Genomic DNA, 12,537 nt, shown 5'->3' on the forward strand with positions numbered 1-12,537 from the left:
CTTCACAGCTATGCACATTGTAACGCATTTCACCGGACTTTAGCAAATTACAGTCTAAGGAAATTTTCTTTTCATACAGAACCAAATAGGTCTGTGGGCGGATTGCATGTGCCGGTTGTATACAAAAGCAAAATAGTACAATGAATATTGCACAGCCAGTCTCTTCGGAGATTAAAAGTGTGAAGTTTGGGATTTACGATGTTGACGATGTCGAAAAAATATCCGTCAAACAAATCGTAAATCCCGTTTTGCTTGACAATTTAAATCACCCTACTAACGGCGGATTATATGACCTTGCTTTGGGTCCATATCTAAAAAATTCTGTTTGCGCTACATGTCATTTGGATGAAAGATACTGCCCTGGTCATTTTGGTCATATAGTACTTCCTATTCCTGCATATCACCCTCTATTTTTTTCTCAAATGTACAATTTATTACGTTCAACTTGCTTGTACTGCCATCATTTCAAGCTTTCAAAAGTCAAGGTTCATCTTTTCTTTTGTAGACTCAAGTTGCTTGATTATGGTCTTTTAAATGAGTCAGAGATGGTGGAGAATGTCAGTCTTACTGAGGCAATCATAAAGAATTCTAACGGCACTCCACTTGAAGATGGAAGTGACAGCGAGGACAGTGGTCTTGGACACGATGATATTGCTAAAGATGCTGCAACACTTATGCGCATTCGCGATGAATTCGTTGCTAAGTCTATTGCTGACTCACGCCAGAACGCTCATATCGATGCTCAGTTGACTACACTTCTTTTACACGAGAGGAAAAAAGTTGTGCGTGCCTTCTACCATGCCATTTCATCTCGCAAACAATGTGATAATTGCCAGTCTTTTTCCCCTAACTTTAGGAAAGAAGGCTTTGCTAAAATATTCGAGATTCCATTGAGTGGAAAAAATCTCCAATTTATGGAGCAAACCGGAAAAATTCGTTCTGACGTTCTTCGTGATACTAGTAAAAAGCATCATGAAGATGAGGGATATGATGGAGATTCTGATTCGAGTAATGAAAGTGAAGTAGAAGGAATAGATCTCTTTGAAGAAGATCCTAATCCTTTGAAAAATAAATCAAAATCTCCAATTGCTCATGGAGCCAAATATATGACTTCTACTGAAGTCCGTAACCATCTTCGCCGTCTTTTTGTAAAAGAAAATGTTGTCCTTTCTCGTCTTTATGCTCATAAACGCGGAAAACCTGCCTCTGCTGATATGTTTTTCCTCCAAAATATTGCTGTTCCTCCTACTCGCTTCCGTCCAGCTTCCAAAATGGGCGATGAAGTACATGAAAATATCCAAAATGAACTTCTGACCAGAATTTTACAATCCTCAATACAAATTGCTTCTCTCTCTAAAGACTCTACAGTTGAAGTAAATCCTGATGAGAAAGAAGGCTTGGAGCGTCGTTCTCGTGCTTTTGAACTGTTGATTAACGCTTTTGTTCAACTACAACACGATGTAAACAGCCTGATTGATAGTAATAGGAATCCTAGTTCTGGAGGACAGAGTAGAACAGTACCCCCGGGTATTAAGCAAATTTTGGAAAAGAAGGAGGGTCTTTTCCGTAAGCATATGATGGGTAAACGTGTGAATTATGCAGCTAGATCTGTCATTTCACCTGACCCGAACATTGAAACTAATGAAATCGGTGTTCCGCCAGTCTTTGCTACTAAACTCACATACCCAGAACCAGTAACTCTTTACAACTTTAACGAGATGAGAAATGCGGTTATTAATGGTCCCCATAAATGGCCTGGTGCTAGTCATATTCAAAACGAAGACGGCACTTTAATTTCTTTAATGCCTTTAACAATTGAACAACGCACTGCTTTAGCCAACCAGCTTCTTACACCTCAAAGCAATTTAATATCTTCCCCATATTCTTATTCTCGCTTAATAAATACTAACAAAAAGGTTTATCGTCATGTCAGAAATGGAGACATGTTGATATTGAACCGTCAACCCACCCTTCATAAGCCTTCGATGATGGCTCATAAAGCTCGTATTCTTCCAGGTGAGAAGACGATTAGAATGCATTACGCAAATTGCAACTCTTACAATGCTGATTTCGATGGCGACGAAATGAACATGCATTTTCCACAAAGTACCAATGCGCGTTCTGAGGCTCAATTTATTGCAAACACAGACTCTCAATATTTGGTGCCTACCTCTGGTGATCCTTTGCGCGGTCTTATTCAAGACCATGTCGTAATGGGTGTTTGGCTTACCTGTAAAGATACATTTTATACTCGAGATGAATATCAGCAACTTCTATTTCAGGCTTTAAAGCCTGATGAAACCGGTATGTATGGGCGTATCAAAACTCTTCCTCCTGCCATACAACGTCCGGGTATATACTGGACAGGTAAACAAATAATATCTTCTGTTTTGCTCAACCTAAAACCCAGTGATCGTCCTGGTCTTAATCTTAAAAGCAAAGCAAAGGTTCCAGGAAAATACTGGTCACCTGACTCAGAGGAGGGATCAGTATTATTTGATGATGGTGAACTTTTATGCGGTATTCTTGATAAGTCCTCTTTTGGTGCCTCGGCTTTTGGCTTAGTTCACTCAGTTCATGAATTGTACGGTCCTGACATCGCTGGTCGCTTGCTTTCTGTTTTAAGTCGTCTATTCACTGCGTATGCTCAAATGCGGGGCTTTACTTGCCGTATGGATGATTTGAGACTTGATGAGCAAGGTGATAATTGGAGAAGACAACTATTGGAAAACGGAAAATCCTTTGGACTTGAAGCTGCCAGTGAATATGTTGGCCTTTCAACAGATTCGCCAATTGCGCTTTTGAACGCTAACCTTGAGGAAGTTTACAGAGATGATGAGAAGTTACAAGGTTTAGATGCTGCTATGAAAGGTAAAATGAACGGGCTTACTTCCTCAATTATCAACAAATGTATCCCTGATGGTTTACTTACAAAATTCCCCTATAATCATATGCAAACTATGACCGTTTCTGGTGCCAAGGGTAGCAACGTAAACGTCTCACAGATTTCTTGTCTTTTGGGTCAACAGGAATTAGAAGGACGTCGTGTTCCTCTTATGGTGAGCGGAAAGTCACTTCCTTCCTTTGTTCCATATGAAACTTCTGCTAAGTCTGGTGGTTTTATTGCCAGCAGATTTTTAACTGGTATCGCCCCTCAGGAGTATTATTTTCACTGTATGGCTGGCCGTGAAGGCTTGATTGATACCGCTGTTAAAACCAGTCGGTCTGGTTATCTTCAGCGTTGTCTGATGAAGCATCTGGAAGGTTTATGTGTACAATATGATCATACTGTTCGCGATTCCGATGGATCTATCGTCCAATTCCATTACGGAGAAGATTCTTTAGATGTCACAAAACAGAAGCACTTGACACAATTTGAGTTTTCAGCCAAAAATTATAAATCCTTAATTCAGAAATACAAGGTCAAATCTGTCTTATCGGCGGTTGATTCCGAAACTGCATCCTCTTACGCGAAGAAAGCGTTGAAAAAGCCGTACAAATATGATCCAGTATTGGACAAGTATCCCCCTAGTCGATATTTGGGAAGCGTAAGCGAGAAGTTTCAACGTGCTGTTGATGAATATACCCAGAAAAATCCGGACAAGTTGATTGCTTCGAAGAAAGAGAGCAAGCTTGATGATTCTCTTCTTAATGAATCAAAGTTCAAGGCATTGATGCAGTTACGTTACCAACAGTCTCTGGTTGATCCTGGTGAAAGTGTTGGTGTATTAGCTAGTCAATCAATCGGTGAGCCATCTACTCAAATGACTTTGAACACATTCCATTTTGCTGGATTCGGTGCTAAGAATGTCACATTAGGTATTCCTCGTTTACGTGAGATTATCATGACCGCTAGTGCAAATATTCAAACTCCTACGATGACTCTTCGTTTGAATGACGGCGTTTCCGATAAAAGAGCTTCAGCTTTTTGTAAAGAAGTAAATAAATTGGTTTTATCTGAAGTTGTTCGACAAGTCCGAGTAACTGAAAAAATTTCTGGTCAAGGCTCTGACGAACAATCTAAAACTTATGCTATTCGACTTGATTTATATTCTCGTGATGAATATCAGGATGAATATGGTGTTCTTCAGGAAGAGATTGAGTCGACCTTTAGTAATAGATTCTTAAAAATTCTTAACCGAATTATTAAAAGCTATTTGGCTAAATCTAAGCAGCGGAAGTCAGGAGGTAAAGATGATACAGTACCTGAGGTTGGTCAGGCATTAAAGCCACTTGAAGATATCGATGAAGCACCCATTGAAGGTCGTGCTCAAGAAGCTCTCGAAGATGAAGACAATGATGCTACCAATGAGAAAATGGTCTCTAGGTCGAAACAGCATGCTTCTTATGAGGGGCCTGATGAGGCAGACAAAGTCGCCCTTCGTCAGCTAAAAGGATCAAATAAAGTTGAAGACGTAAACATGGATGAAGAGGAAGATGAGGGTTTCAAGTCCGATGAAAGTGTCTCTGATTTTAAAGAAAGGAAATTGTTGGAAAAGCAGAACACAGTTTCCATTTCGGAAAGGCGGGAACTTCAGTTAAAGACAGCAAAAGAAATACTCAGCAATTGCAAACACCTCGACTTTGATTACGTTAACGGTGAGTGGGCAACTGTTGAATTGGTGTTCCCAATCAATACTGAAAAGCTATTAATGGTGTCACTTGTGGAAAAGGCATGTTCCGAAACTGTCATACACGAAATTCCGGGCATTACACGCTGTTTTTCCAAACCTCCAGACTCTGCCTTAGACACTGTTCCGAAGGTTATCACTGAAGGTGTCAATCTGAAAGCAATTTGGGAATTTTACAATGAAATCTCCATGAATGATATTTACACAAATGATATTGCAGCGATCCTTAGGATATACGGTGTTGAAGCAGCTCGTAATGCGATTGTTCATGAGGTTTCCTCCGTTTTTGGAGTGTATGGTATTGCTGTTGATCCTCGTCATCTTTCCTTAATTGCAGATTATATGACTTTCGAGGGAGGATACAAAGCCTTCAATAGAATGGGAATAGAATATAACACTTCTCCATTTGCGAAAATGTCTTTTGAGACCACTTGTCACTTTTTGACTGAGGCCGCCCTCCGTGGTGATGTTGATGACTTATCCAATCCTTCATCTCGGTTAGTCGTTGGTCGAGTCGGTAACTTTGGCACCGGTTCTTTTGACATATTCACCCCTGTAGTCGATTCTCCTGCAAACTAAAAAAGGTATATTTATTGCGGTTGGGGAATAATTTTAGAAAAATGTGTGTTTTGACAAAATAAAAGATTTTGGAAATTAAACCTTTATTGGCTACTTGTTACAAAAATATATAAAATAAATAAATTGGGTTTTGGAACTAATACTTGTCATATAAGTTTTAGATAGGTTACCACAAATAAAATTACGTTTAATCTACAACTCTTACATAACACAAGAGATAAACTTCTAAACGCTATAAGCGTATACTATGTTTACGAAATATTCATAAAGCTTTATATTGCTAATGTGACTATTAGATATGCAACTGGGAGAACAATTCGCCGGATATAAATTAAAAGCTTTCGTAAATTTAAAAAAATTGCGCACGCAAATGAACAAGTAACATCGGGGGTTTGAAAGTTTATTAAGCAACCAAGGTAAAAGATATGTGTAAAATTAGGAATTCCCATAGCAGTCTTTAACTAGAACGAAGAAATATCACATTAAATAAAGCATGGATAAAAAGTAGATAAGTGCTAAAACAAATTTAGAATAGTGTTGAAGTTTGACGAAGAAGTGGCATTTTCCTCTTGGTAGGAGAAGGCAAGTAAGTATCATCTTGCGCGGCTGAAGAATGAATAGTAGTTGCTGAAGAAATATATTTTCTACGCACCTCACGTTTAACAGGAGACACTTTTCGATTGCTATTAAAGTCGGAAAAGTGATTTTCAAAACTCAACATATCCATGGGATCCAAAAAATCATCTTCAAAGGTATCAAACGACTTGCTCATGGGTAGCTTGCTTGGTGTTTCTAAGCCGGCAACGGAACTAATGTTATTGGTAAAATAAGATAATGATCCTCCATCAAGTAAGCTATCACCTTTAGGACTTTCAGATAGCGTTACTTGTTTAGATGCATCTCCATTACGTAGAATTGAAGACTTCAAAGGCGTGACTGACCAAAACTCTGCATCAGATGATGTTAAAGATGATAATTGCTTTGCATCAGGTGTAGCCAGCATTTGCAAGATACGAGTTCGATGCTCCTTCAAATTTGTATTCGGACTTGCTGAGATACCACTCATATCAGAACGGATGGGTGAAAGTAAAGAAAACTTAGTGTAGTCATCAGCCACGATGTCATCACGAAAGCAAAACAATTTAGGACACAAGGCCTTCGGGGGGGTTGGAAAATCAATAGAATTTGATCGCTTTAGCAAAAGTCCACTGGGATTTTTTATGGTAGGCGAGCTAGGTAAAGAAGGTAAACGGACTGCAGGGATCTGTAGGGTATTAGTTGTACCATCTTTTAAACCTTTCTTGCCGAGATTCGTTACAGTGTCATTAAAACCCAACACGGAATCATGAACTGAAGGGGTTTCAACATCCTTCTCCAAATGTGATACAGGTGGACCTTCTACTGGTGCATCATCTTTATTCAAACCCAATGATTTAGCTGACTTTATTCCCAAAGATTCATTCCTAAGTGATTCAGATGGAGAAGCACTGGATGCTGGTGATGACAAAGGAGGAGATGGAGAATTTGTACATGATTGTAAAGGAGAAGTTACAGATACGACAGAGGAAACACCCAAATCGGAAAACTTAGCTTCCAAATCAGAAGGTGCATCGATACCAGGGGTATCTACATAGGGTTGTTGACTATGAAGAGGATGAAAATTTGTGGCATTAACATTAGAGATCGTCGGAATGTTCGTTAAGGATGCAGTATAATAATTCTGAAGATATTGATGTCGCTGATTAAATATATGGGGAGAAGTATTAAACGTGTTAAATCCAGAGGAACCGGTAGAAGATCCATATTTTGTAGAGGAGGTAACGTCTTGAACAGGAGGCGCTGGTCTTGAATTTACTCCTGGTTTACGCAGCTTTAGTTTTAGAAATTGTTCTTCATGACCAGGACGAATGCTCCAAAAATGACCCTTCCCCGGTAAATTTCTAGGACGTTCAATTTTCATGAATGCCTTATTTAGACTTAAATTATGGCGGATGGAATTTTGCCAACCGTTATTGGACTTATTATAGAAAGAAAAAGTATTGCTGATCCAATCATATATAGCACTTAAAGTGAGACGACGATCGGGAGAACGGATTATTGACATTCCAATTAACATAGCATAGGAATAAGGAGGTTTCTTTCCATCATCTAGGGGTAAGAAAAACTCCTCCGGTTCTTGAGACTGAGAAGAAGATACAGAAGGGTTTCGATATATAATAGTATCCAAAGATTGCTCCGAAGGAGGAGGTATGGGAAGAGGAGGAACAGAATAAGTCAATCTAGTATAAGAAGGTATATATGGTCGAGTGGCTTTTGAAGAAGGTTTTTGAAAAGATGCAATGTTATTTTCTTTTCCGCCTGCAACTACGCCCTTCAACTTTGAAGCAACCTTGGGATAAGGTGGTAAAGATTGCAAAGGAATTTCCTGATAAGCAATTGGGAGTTCAGAGTACTTAGAAGCATTGTTAAGGTTTTTTTCATGAGTAAAATAATAAGGGTTAGTAGAATTAAAATTCATGAGGAAGATGTTCAGACAAATTGAATAATAAAACAAAAATTAAAGCACCGTTAGATAATGGCAATGCCAATAATAATAATGATTAAAAGAGAAAACCAATTAAGGGAAAATAATAGTAATAGTGAATACTACTATACTCCGGACTTACACAAACATAGATTGTCAGTATGCGGACCAAAAAGAATGAAGTATTTTGCAAAATTCAAAGATTTGAAAAGAATTAATAATAATAGTACTCAAAGGACAAAAAAAAAATTGTCCGACCTTGGATTCTCGCACTAGTGTTACGACAAGGCACGATTCCGAAGCACAAAAAAAAGAAAGAAAGAAAGTGTGGTGCTCTAAATTCACAATCCTTTACAACCAAAAATAAAGTCTTAAGTCTAAGACAGAAATAATTATAGAAATAGGTATTACAGTATAGGAAGCAAAAGATACAAACTCAATACTGGATGCTGTCAGAAACGAGAGAAATGCACAACGAGATACTAATATTGCATAAAAATATTAAGATTTGTAATAGTGATACACAATCGTGTCAAATATCCTTTCGTATCAAATGCTCCGAATTGCTCCAATTTTGGACGTTTGCCAAAATATGAGTGTACGAGATGAGATAGAAATCTCCACCTCGTGAAAGCGGATCCTCTATTTTAGTGACAATATGTCATAGAGCCGAAAAATCGATTACGATGTTGGGTTGTGAGTATTTTACTAACAGTAATAAGGGTATACGTTATGATACGTTAAGCTGCCAATTATCCTCCTTCATTAAGTATGCCCTTAATTTGACACATTTCTGGTTCCATAGTATTAACCATACAGTAAAACGTTGTTTTATTTTTTGAGGTCCTATAATTAGAAATTTAAATGAAATGAGGCACTAGTTTCAGTTATGAAATATTTTTTTAGTGAATAGCTATAATATTATCTTCATACTAAAATATTTAATAACGTCGGATGTTCATGCAACTTAAATATTGCTATAAAGAGAGTATAAGTTGAAGTTGAGCTTAGTCTAATCATATCAGTTAGTGGTTGACAAATTTTAGGTGATTAATACATTTGGTTAAGAATCAATAGCATGCGTTATATTTTTTGTATTATTTCAACAATAACAATAACGATGATTGATAAATTGACTTGGCTTAGAAACTCATTTAGTTAATAAAATAATAATATTTCAATATTTGGAAGCTAATAATATTCTTTGTCACATAACTGAATCGAGAAGTTCACGGAGCTAATCAAGAATACTTCTTTTTATTAAGGATTTAGACAAAGTAATCATAGTAGCAATAATTCGAGCAAAAATAGCGTAGTTCTATAGATTTCAATTAAAATATTAGACAATTGAAGGGATGGCACACGATTCCTACACATTTACATTGAAAATTGCAAGTGCCAAGCTAATTTCCCAATTTTGCAGTCTGCACACATTCAAAGTTTGATTACAATATTTCTTTCAATGCCGTACTTCTAAAATTTTAGTTACTAGAAGAAAGTTCAAAAACCACTGTGTACAAAGTTTTAGTATGTGTCAAGGTTGCAACACGGAAAGCAAATTGAGTAGAAAGAAAAAGGTTCTGTATTTAACATAGAAGGATAGAAGAATTATGTGTCCGAATTTCTAAATTTGAAAATAACTACTATATGAACCAATGCATCAGGCGAACTGATATGTCTCGTTTAACATTAAGAGAAAGACAATATTCAAGAACACATTAGACGAGCAAATAAAAATTTTTTGCGTTTTCTTTTATAATAACTTACTAATTATGTGGTGAAGTTTAAATATAGTGAAAACCAGGCCATGTTAATTTATGAAACCAAATAGCATGTCAAAAAAAAAGAAGTTTTCAGCGTCTAATTATTGATTTGCTTCTATCGTCAAAATGCAAAACATTGTTTTCCATATCTTCATTGCACTAGACACGTCAGTACCTATTTTGGAAATGAATGCTACATGTATTGAATTAAATTTGAAGAACTTGTAATTAGCATTTAAACTTTTAAAAGTTTTCTCTTGTATTTTTATTTTTTTAATAGGTTATATCCACAAAAAACGCTGATTGGCGCTTACTACTAACTAACTACCACCATATTGTTTTCCTAAATTATGTCGAATTTGCGAATTGTTTGTCAACATTGCCCTTCAGTCGTATTTAATAACAAACGTCCAGATGTTGTTAAGAGGCCAACAATGTCAGCTATGCTGCATTCTGAAACACAAGAAGATCTAGAAACTGACGATTTTTTTCTTCTAAAAGATCCGTTTGCTTTCGACAACGTTAGCGTATCAAAACCCTTAGCAAATAATTATAAATTACTTGCTTGTGCTGATTGTGAAAAAGGTCCGTTGGGCTACTATGATTCTAAGAACAATGAATATTTATTGCTGTGCTCATTGGAGAAAAACTAAGCTTAATAATAAGTTTATCAAACAACTGTGCTATTTATCTTGGTTATAGCATATTTTTGTAAACGTTACTTATTTGATATGGAATGGTCTTTTCCATGTGTCTTTTTATTCTTTATATTTTTTTAGAAGACTTGCAACATGGCCTTACAAAAGACAGGTATGTTGTGGTTTCATATTGAATAGTAACCACGAAATTAGGTATATTTAAATGGAATTATAATGTTTGTTTCTTATTAAAAAGTTCTTTTGTAGCTTACACCTTTGTTGTGATTAGATTTTAATCTTATCGGGTATTAAATGAAATTAACCTTGACTAAACAAAATATACCTTACGATTAAACCAATGTTTTTTTAGCACTAATTTAAAATTTGAAGAAAGCACAGTGAATGTGTTGTACATATAATCAGCTTTTGTCTTCGTAATTACCGATAGATATAAATCGGACAAGAGATATAATCTAAGAGCATAAAATTTTATAACTGTATCTATATTTTATTCAAAAAAGAAAAAACCAAAAAAAACCGTGATATTAAATAAAAAAAAGGAATGATAATTATATGGTATAATTGGAATCCCAAATACATGTAAATGCTTCATTCACGTGTTAATATACGGCAACGCATTATTCATAGTTATCCAATTCAAAAGTATTTGACTGTTGCACCGTCAAATGCAGGTGAAAGAACTAAATATCTACACTTGACACCGTGTTTTTCAAAAATGCTAAGCATTGCATGGGCAATTTCGTCGAAATTTCCGGTTGCTAGTGCAAGAACGGTAGGACCAGCACCAGAAAGACAAATGCCGCACAAACCAGGTTGAGTGTCAGGGTTAAGAGTTGCAAGAATGTTCTGCAAGCCTGGGATCAACGAAGCACGATATGGTTGGTGAACTTTATCCTTCATCACTTCATAAACTAAATGAGGATTTATGGGAGTTTGGCCTAACGCAGTTGTGAGCAAAGCCAAGCGTTGCAAATTATAAACCACATCAGTTCTACCATAAGAAGTAGGAAGCACACTCCGTGCTTTAGAAGTTGCTAAATGGAATTCAGGGATTACGACAATTGCCTTTAATTCAGAAGCCCATGGAAGCCTGGCAAAAGTACCTAAAGACTTGGGAGGTAAAGTTAAGGCTTCGTTTTTCAATAAATCATCAGCAGATGGAGAAAATGCATTCTTTTCTTCCTCAGATAGTTCTCTGAGAAATGAACCTACGAATCCACCCATCATGGACGCCATTACATTGTCTGGGTGTCTTTCTATCATTAGAACATAATCCATCATTTGCAGTTTGGATAGACCAAGTTTTGCAATCTCGTTTGCAAGCATAACACCTGCAATGGCAGCCGATCCACTAGATCCCATACCACGACCGAGAGGAATGGGATTTATAACGTGTATTTTGGTAGCATAGGGAAATGTAGAAATGTTGTTGCAACGTAAGACATATAAAGAGGTTTGTGTTATCATGTTTTTCTGGACATCCAAGGAAACGTGTTCCTTACCGTCTCCTTCATATGTCAAGACACAAGGTCCGCTTTCTGTGGATACTTCCACATCAAGGGTCATGTATTCCTCAAGAGACATTCCCAAGACATCGAAACCAGGTCCAATGTTAGCGGACGAAGCTGGAACTTTTATTTGAAATTTCTGCATTCTCACAAAAAAAGCAAACACCACAAAAGAAATGAGTTTGTTTTAATAAAAATTAAATATATATATATATATATCTGTTAAATAGTAAAAAATAATGAACGGTTTGACTTGAAGAAAACCGACTCTATAATCGTACGGCTTGCTAGAAGCAGGAACAAGTTGAAAGATCGCTTTAATATGCACGAAATATTTTAAAAACAAGGAAAAAGAGAAATGCAAAAATTACGAAAATAATATAACCGCGAACCGATAATTTTCAAAATATTTCCAGATCAAAAAAATAATAAGTATCTATTCCCAACAATCAAATTGCTCGTAATTAAAAAGTAAAAACAATAAAAAAGAAAGGTTGATAATTTGAAGGAAATGAAAAACCCAAAAAAGCCTCGCTTTCTATGAAGATATAGGCAAAGAATAGTTTTCGCTGCCAGAAAGTTGCAATGTTTACTACCTTTAATTCCCGATTTAACACGACAAAATCACCGGACACACTCAATAAAAAGTTAAATTGTGCGCAATCAAATTGCTAACAAGAGTGTTATCGTGCGCTGAAAATGCTGTGAAAAAGGTAAAATTTGATGTTGGTAAAGATTTCGTGCACATCGGGAATCCCCATAAGCGAACCCCTAACTCGAATACGAAATTACGCACTCGAATGCCTAATCTATTAAGTTGATTTTGATTTGAAAAGTGTCATGTTACCCGCACTTTTTCGCAAAACCAACTTG

General features: G+C 36.5%; 4 protein-coding genes and 12 long non-coding RNA genes across 16 annotated transcripts, besides 1 other annotated feature; 5 read left to right on the forward strand and 11 right to left on the reverse strand.

Annotated features, from left to right (window-relative positions):
- Positions 1-66: 66 nt before the first annotated feature.
- Positions 67-346, reverse strand: SPOM_SPNCRNA.5972. Its single transcript, NR_195322.1, has one exon. It is a non-coding gene; the product is annotated as a non-coding RNA (long non-coding RNA).
- Positions 75-5,441, forward strand: nuc1 (DNA-directed RNA polymerase I complex large subunit Nuc1). The gene has a single exon (NM_001022221.3). It carries the CDS (start codon positions 141-143, stop codon positions 5,208-5,210), a length of 5,070 nt encoding a protein of 1,689 aa, NP_596300.1. The 5' UTR covers positions 75-140; the 3' UTR covers positions 5,211-5,441.
- SPOM_SPNCRNA.5973 lies at positions 514-988 on the reverse strand. The gene has a single exon (NR_195323.1). It is a non-coding gene; the product is annotated as a non-coding RNA (long non-coding RNA).
- SPOM_SPNCRNA.5974 lies at positions 1,097-1,700 on the reverse strand. Its single transcript, NR_195324.1, has one exon. It is a non-coding gene; the product is annotated as a non-coding RNA (long non-coding RNA).
- SPOM_SPNCRNA.5975 lies at positions 2,037-2,679 on the reverse strand. The gene has a single exon (NR_195325.1). It is a non-coding gene; the product is annotated as a non-coding RNA (long non-coding RNA).
- SPOM_SPNCRNA.5976 lies at positions 2,835-3,096 on the reverse strand. Its single transcript, NR_195326.1, has one exon. It is a non-coding gene; the product is annotated as a non-coding RNA (long non-coding RNA).
- Positions 3,269-3,500, reverse strand: SPOM_SPNCRNA.5977. Its single transcript, NR_195327.1, has one exon. It is a non-coding gene; the product is annotated as a non-coding RNA (long non-coding RNA).
- SPOM_SPNCRNA.5978 lies at positions 3,872-4,734 on the reverse strand. Its single transcript, NR_195328.1, has one exon. It is a non-coding gene; the product is annotated as a non-coding RNA (long non-coding RNA).
- Positions 5,442-5,461: 20 nt separating the features above from the next.
- On the reverse strand, positions 5,462-8,346 carry sep1 (DNA-binding forkhead transcription factor Sep1). The gene has a single exon (NM_001022222.3). It carries the CDS (start codon positions 7,726-7,728, stop codon positions 5,737-5,739), a length of 1,992 nt encoding a protein of 663 aa, NP_596301.1. The 5' UTR covers positions 7,729-8,346; the 3' UTR covers positions 5,462-5,736.
- Positions 5,646-7,864, forward strand: SPOM_SPNCRNA.5979. The gene has a single exon (NR_195329.1). It is a non-coding gene; the product is annotated as a non-coding RNA (long non-coding RNA).
- Positions 8,347-8,500: 154 nt separating the features above from the next.
- Positions 8,501-8,762: an LONG TERMINAL REPEAT.
- A 161-nt stretch (positions 8,763-8,923) lies between these two features.
- Positions 8,924-10,143, reverse strand: SPOM_SPNCRNA.5980. The gene has a single exon (NR_195330.1). It is a non-coding gene; the product is annotated as a non-coding RNA (long non-coding RNA).
- SPOM_SPNCRNA.5981 lies at positions 9,201-9,682 on the forward strand. The gene has a single exon (NR_195331.1). It is a non-coding gene; the product is annotated as a non-coding RNA (long non-coding RNA).
- dss4 (guanyl-nucleotide exchange factor) lies at positions 9,848-10,470 on the forward strand (the record flags this gene model as incomplete). The annotated part of the gene is made up of 1 exon (NM_001022223.3): positions 9,848-10,470. One exon carries the CDS (start codon positions 9,848-9,850, stop codon positions 10,148-10,150), a length of 303 nt encoding a protein of 100 aa, NP_596302.1. The 3' UTR covers positions 10,151-10,470.
- Positions 10,353-10,599, reverse strand: SPOM_SPNCRNA.5982. Its single transcript, NR_195332.1, has one exon. It is a non-coding gene; the product is annotated as a non-coding RNA (long non-coding RNA).
- A 12-nt stretch (positions 10,600-10,611) lies between these two features.
- thr1 (homoserine kinase) lies at positions 10,612-12,395 on the reverse strand. The gene has a single exon (NM_001022224.3). It carries the CDS (start codon positions 11,807-11,809, stop codon positions 10,793-10,795), a length of 1,017 nt encoding a protein of 338 aa, NP_596303.1. The 5' UTR covers positions 11,810-12,395; the 3' UTR covers positions 10,612-10,792.
- SPOM_SPNCRNA.5983 lies at positions 10,866-11,788 on the forward strand. Its single transcript, NR_195333.1, has one exon. It is a non-coding gene; the product is annotated as a non-coding RNA (long non-coding RNA).
- Positions 12,396-12,537: the final 142 nt, after the last annotated feature.

The sequence above is a fragment of the Schizosaccharomyces pombe genome (genome assembly GCF_000002945.2).
Source record: "Schizosaccharomyces pombe strain 972h- genome assembly, chromosome: II".
Classification (NCBI taxonomy): Eukaryota; Fungi; Ascomycota; class Schizosaccharomycetes; order Schizosaccharomycetales; family Schizosaccharomycetaceae; genus Schizosaccharomyces; species Schizosaccharomyces pombe.

Bases quoted from the DNA above. Each gene is read 5' to 3' on its own strand.
- nuc1 (NM_001022221.3), top strand. From the start codon at position 141: ATGAATATTGCACAGCCAGTCTCTTCGGAGATTAAAAGTGTGAAGTTT.
- sep1 (NM_001022222.3), bottom strand. From the start codon at position 7,728: ATGAATTTTAATTCTACTAACCCTTATTATTTTACTCATGAAAAAAAC.
- thr1 (NM_001022224.3), bottom strand. From the start codon at position 11,809: ATGCAGAAATTTCAAATAAAAGTTCCAGCTTCGTCCGCTAACATTGGA.